Here is a 6,277-nt window from a genome sequence, read left to right on the forward strand (position 1 = left end):
GGGAATTTTCCCTGCTGCCCCTTGTGTCCTTGCCCCTCGTCCTGGCCCCAGGAACCTCGCGAAGGCTCTGGCTCCATCCTCTCCTCACCCTGCCCTTAGCAGCTGCAGGCAGCAGCCAGATCCCCCTGCACCTTCTCTTCTCCCAGCTCAACACACCCAGCGGCCTTGGTGTCGCCTCATAGGTCCCATGCTCCAGCTCCCCACCAGCTCAGGGTCCTCTGCTGGGCTCGCACCAGTGCGTCTACATCTGTCTGGGACTGGGGAGCCCAAACCGGACCCTGTGCCCAGACACGGTCTCGCCCATGCCGAGCCGCGGGGAAGCAATGCCTTCCCTCACCCTGCTGCCTGCACTCCGCTAACACAGCCAGGTGCAGGGCTGGCCTTGCTGCCCGGGCACACTGCTCCGCTTGTCCCCAGGACCTCCAGGACTTTTTCTGCAGAGGTGCTCTCTAGTGACTTGGCCCCCGCTCTGCCTGTCGTGGGGCTTATGCCACCCAAGACCAGGATATTTCATGGCCTTGCTTTTCCCAGCAGCATATTTCTCTGTCCTGTCAAGGTCGCTCTGAAGAACAGCCCTGGGTACCTGTGGTGTGGATGAGTGCAGTAATGCACTTCACTCGTAGCAGAGAAGCAGCACTATGTTTTATTGTAGTAAGACAGTGACTTAACAAAGTGTAATCGTAGATAAGAGAGTGATTTAATGAGGTTTGATGGCAAGTTGCACTCTGTTATTTACTGCGCGGAGGACAGAGTCAGCTGAAAGTGTCAGGGAGACCCTCCTGTTGAGTCACAAGGTTCAGAAAGGACCCCCTTGTTTTCCAGCCTCCTCTTCAGAGGAGCCTGGTTGCGGCTGGATCCAATCCTAGTCCCAGACTTGGTCAACAGGTCATGTCTAAAGGAGTGTGCGCGAAGGAGACCCTCCTGTTGAGTCACGAGGTTCAGAAAGGACCTTCTTGCTTTCCAAACTCCTCTTCAGAGGAGCCTGGGTGCAGCTGAATCCAATCCTAGTCCCAGACTAGGTCAACTGGTCTGCTGGAAGGGCAACTGCTGCAGTTCTCTGTTCGTTGGTCCTGTCAGCAGTGAGGCAGGGCATGTACTTCCAAGAGGCATACACACACACTCTGTATGGACATGGTCCACCACCAAAACAATCAACTCAGACATTGTACCTTTACAGGCACCACAGAGATGTGTGCAATGCTCATAAACATGAACAACACAAATGGCCTGGTCCTGTTCTTGCTCACCAGTTAATGAGACTCAAAGTTTGTAGGACCTTACATGCACCCTCGCACAGGTATCTCTGGTAGCTAGTTGCCTGGACATCTGCAAGCCTTCCACACATGCACTCATGCAGAACAGAGAGCACACTCGCACAGAAATAGCTAGGAATAGGATTTAATATAATGGCAGCCTACACTGCAGAGACCAGGTACATAGCTTGGCCAGACAAGTGTACTTGCCAGCAGCTTGTTTACACGTGACTGGCCCCTTTTATTCCCTCTGCCTCCATTTTCCCATGCTGCTTCTGACATGATCCAGCTTGATCCCTCCCTTTTTCCAGCTTTATCCCCTTTGAAATAAACAGCCCATCTCTAAGTATTCTTTTCTTCATTGACCCCAGTTCTACTGCCTATGAACTCAAGTTTAATATTTCTGATACTGTTAGCTAGGTAACCGCTGGCTCATATGGTGCTTCTGGTATTGTCACCTCGGTACTGCTGGTGCTGCAAGAGTCTGCTCCCCAAAGGACCCCAATACGCCAGTTATGTGGGAAGCTTGTCCTTTTCTCATATAACTCTCCCTTAACCATCACTGAAATCCAGCCATCCCTCACAGTGCTGTCTGTAACTTGGCAGGGTCTCCTTCTGTTCCCTGCAGCGTCCAATCACTTCTCATACCCACTAGTTTCTCACGCCCTGGTCAGTTAGCTCAACTCTGAGCCAGAGACTAGTTGTCTGCCTGCATACCCTAACCCCATGTTTCTGGTGGAGCTGTGGGCCCAGAGGGGAAGACCCAGGGCCACCACATCCTTCGCTGGTTCAGAAGGACCCAGCCCGGAGCAAGATGACCGAGCTGCCCAAGAGTGCCCAAGTGCGCTGCTGGGCTGAGCTTTGGTCACCCAACGTGCCATAGCTTCCCTGGGGACCCATGTGAGGAGACGGGCTGCAGAGATGAACTGCACCTGGTTCTCCTGAAAAGAGTTCACCCTTGTAGAATTCCCTTTGGAAAGGGGATGCTCACACACAAAATTTTAAAAAGCTGTTAACAGTAATGCTGCCCTTCAGAGGCCCTAACAAAATGAAATGCTGATTCGAAACAGCTGCAAAGGAGTAAAACAATGGCAATGCTTTCCCTTCCTCTGTGCTTTTTTTCCCCACCTGTGGAACGCAAAAAAAAAAAAAAAAAAAAAAAAAAAAAAAAAAAAAGGATGAAAAGGGATCTCCATGTGTTGATTATTTCTCTAAAATGTGTTTCCCTTTATCAATACTACATGCTTCTGCCCATCACTTTGCCATGTAAAGATATGGATGGAGAAAAATAAAATTTCATTGATGGACAAGAAGAAAAAAGTGTGATAGAAGCATACATGGTTTATTTGAAATAATTCTCAATCATGAAAAACTCCTTCAGGGAAGAAAAAGAAGGTAGAAAATGCCTAATTATCCAAGAAGAGATACGATTTTTTTTTCCTTCAGAAAAATGCATCCTAGAGTCATCAGTGGAGCTAAAGCAGAGCTTTTAGCAGTGAACATGCTGACAGTATGTTATAAAAATATGAATTTTTAAGAAATCTCCCTCCAGAGTGAATAAATAAAGCTATTGTCTTCATGCTCTCACTAGCAAATCAGTGAGGCTGTCTTCATCACACTAATGAATCTGAGACGTGTTTTATGGATTTGAATCCAATGAATTTGAACCCATTGTAATGTCTGAGCTTAATTTTTGTGCTTAACATCTTCTGTTATTCAGGGAGAGAAGGTGTTTTGAGCTTTTCTCAACAGCCCTTGGACATTGTGCCCAGAGTTTTCAGCTAAATTTCCTGAGATGACTTATGAAACTTCCTTGTGTCAGCATGCACTGGCAGTCTATGTCCCAGTCCTAAGAAGTGTGTGTGTTCAACATTTTATTAATATTCTTTAGATTTTGTTTATAACAACCCCCTCTAACCAAGACTCACAATTCACATTCCTTCCTTTCAACACTACAGTCCAACGAGAACATAAATCCCCTGAGGCACCTGGATTTAGTAGCTACATATATATGTGTGTGATATAATATACGGTACATAGTTAGAATTGCTGTCCCGAGAAGCACCATAGCTGGGGAAAAAGCCAAACCTTCGCACGGCCAAGGACTTCCTTCAGGGCCAGTTTCACAGGCTTGTTTCTGAGACTGTAGATGAAGGGGTTTAAGAATGGGTACAGGACAGTGTTCAGCAAAGCTACAACTCTGTTGGTCTCCAAGGAAACATCTTCTGAGGGCCGTGCATAGAGAACAATGCAGCTTCCATATACAATGGCTAAGCTGGTGAGATGGGAAGAACACGTAGCAAAAGCTTTCTTCCTCCCAGACACTGCTGGCATGTGCAGAATACAGCGGAAGATGCACATGTAGGACACCGTGATTAGACATAAGGAACCCAGCACTACAAACAATATCAAAATAGAGTCTGCTTTCCAAAGCAGGCTGGTGTCAGAGCAGGACAGCTTGAATAAGGGGGAGTTGTCACAAAAAAAGTGTTGGATCTTGTTGGGACTACAGAAAGTCAGCTGTGAGAGCAGGACCAGGTGGTAACTCGCGAGTGTGAAGCCTACGACCCATGCAGCAACAACCAGGCGGGTGCAGAGCTGCTGCTTCATGATGGCAGCATAATGCAAAGGCTGGCAGATGGCAACGTAGCGGTCAAAGGACATGACAACAAGCAGAGCAAACTCTGTAAAACCCAGGGCAAAATAGAAATAGGATTGGGCAAAGCAGCTGCTTAAGGAGATTGTTCTCCTACCAGAGCTCAAAGTCACCAGCAATGTGATGGTTGTGGAGGATGTAAACCAGATTTCCAGGAATGCCAGACTGCTGATGAAAAAGTACATAGGGGTTTGCAGGCGCTGATCCACATGCACGAGGAAAATGATTGTTGTGTTCCCCATCACTGTTGTCAGGTATATGAGTAGAAGGCGCAGGGAGAGAAACAGCTGTAGTCTTTGATCAAGCCCTGAGAAACCCTCTAGAATGAACTCAGCAACTGCAGTTTCATTTCCTGCTCCCTTGCCCAATTTCAGTACATCCTGCTGAGGCTGGAGCATGAAGAAGCGAGTGTGAGAATTACACAGTCTGGGCGGGAGGGTATGTCCTTCCTTCTTGGCTCCCTTCCTTGCTTCCTATGTTAACACAGACAGAAATATCCCTCTCAACCATTCAGGGCACCTTGATTTCTGTTTCGCACTTCAGCTAGAGTCCTCAGAGATTTTTCTCTCTCCTTTCTACCTTTTCCAATCACTCACAAAGGATTCTTTCTCAAGAGCACAGTATTTTAAAGAGGTTGCGAACTATTTCATGCCATGCCTGGGAAATTCCCAGTTCACTTTGGCCCAATTCAAACATCCATCACATCTGTGTTTCAAAAGCCAAACTAATCTTCCAGCAAAAATACTTACTATTATCTACAGATGCCAGGTCATCCACCTAGATAAGTATTTTGAAAGTTATTTCTTCTGCTTTTCAGTACTTGCCTTTTTTGACTTGGAACATCTGTAAGGCTGTTGATTTCAAACAAGTTAATATCGAGTCTCTCTCTTGTAATCCCCTGCTTTCTTCTACATCTTCTTCCTCTCTCTTTCTCCAGAAACACTGAGGAAGCATTGTTATTAAATGTCCTGACCTAAATGCCTTGCTTTCCCTTTAGGGGAAGGGGAAAAATCTCAGCATCTTAAAGAACTTCTCTCCTTTTGATTATTTGCAATAGGAAGCATCTGGAATGACAACAACAACAAATAATACCAAGTAGGCTTATATTTTAGATGCCTTAAAGTTAGGCACTTCAGTTTGAGCAAGTTAGCTTACTTTCATCTTGTCAGGGCAGCGAGAGAGAAGAGTGTCTGGAAGAGACTGGTAACACGTCTTTCAGCTGCCGACTCTACTCCGGGAGGACCCAGCCTCTAGAGCTCTCCCTCTGTCTCTGTGGACTACATAGGGAGCCAAGGGAAAACGAGTACAGACACCAGCTGCTCACAGACATTTCTAATGACATCGATGAAACTCACTAGTTCAGTCTCAAACCTCTTAATTTATTTAGGAGCTAATTTCTTTTGCAAACCAAAGAACATGTCTGTTAAAGGAGGTCTCTGACCCTAGGTTTCCCGAGGCAGAGTCTCAGACACGAAGTGTCACAAACTCATTTACTCTAAGTGGTACAGCAGCAAATGACAGCTTGAGCTGGGTGCCTCCACAGAGGGACCCTGAACAAAGAAATCCCTGGGCAGCTGTAACTTTACAGTCTAAGTTCTCCACCCCTCACATGGTGCTTCAGACCAATAGTAATAGTCAGGTCTGGGGTCTTCCCGTTCCTTAATGCATCCCGTCATTGTCTTTCAAGGTCCGGAGGAGGTAATTCCAGACCACAGCAATTAACGCTGCCCCAGCAGTGAGAGGAGGCTTTGTTTCTCAAGTTCCTAACGCCCTGCACAGGCCTTATTTCAAAGTCTTGTCATCCTCCCTTTCGGCGTGTGAGACACAGGAATACAGACTGCTTGCAAAGTCCTTATTTTTCCAGCTGGAACCAGCTCTGGGGCCCTCTTTTACCGAACCAGGTGAAAGTTCCGCACGTTATCTGAGTGCAGCCTAAGGCTTCAGCAAATTCAGCTACTCATGCTAAGTAAGTTTTCTATAAGTTGTGCTAAGCAGCTAACTCTGGACAGCCCCAGTCCAATATTCTTTAACAGCAGCCATTACTTGAACAGGGTCTCTTTGAGGAGACCGCAGTAAGTGATCCCTATGTATGTGGGCATCGGCTATGATATGGGGCTGCAATCTTCATTCTAAGAACCTATTCTGATTTTCTAGCTGTGTACATCTTCTTTTATACAGCATGTTATCTTTTGTAACTGTTTCTTTCTCTCTTTCTAGCATGTTATTCTTACATATTTTCTTCTAACTTTTTCACTACTGCTCACAAGCAACTTCCTAACAACCAGCAAAGACTTGCTTTTGCCTTTCCTTTCCTCAATTTTTTAGAACTTTTCCATTTTTCGGATTCATCCCAAATATCACTGGGATC

General features: G+C 46.3%; 1 protein-coding gene across 1 annotated transcript; it reads right to left on the bottom strand.

Annotated features, from left to right (window-relative positions):
• Positions 1-3,293: 3,293 nt before the first annotated feature.
• On the bottom strand, positions 3,294-4,151 carry LOC135326604 (olfactory receptor 6E1-like). The gene has a single exon (XM_064504422.1). The coding sequence runs from the start codon at positions 4,149-4,151 to the stop codon at positions 3,294-3,296; it is 858 nt and encodes a 285-aa protein (XP_064360492.1).
• Positions 4,152-6,277: the final 2,126 nt, after the last annotated feature.

The sequence above is a fragment of the Dromaius novaehollandiae genome, unplaced genomic scaffold (genome assembly GCF_036370855.1).
Source record: "Dromaius novaehollandiae isolate bDroNov1 unplaced genomic scaffold, bDroNov1.hap1 HAP1_SCAFFOLD_32, whole genome shotgun sequence".
Taxonomy (NCBI): Eukaryota; Metazoa; Chordata; class Aves; order Casuariiformes; family Dromaiidae; genus Dromaius; species Dromaius novaehollandiae.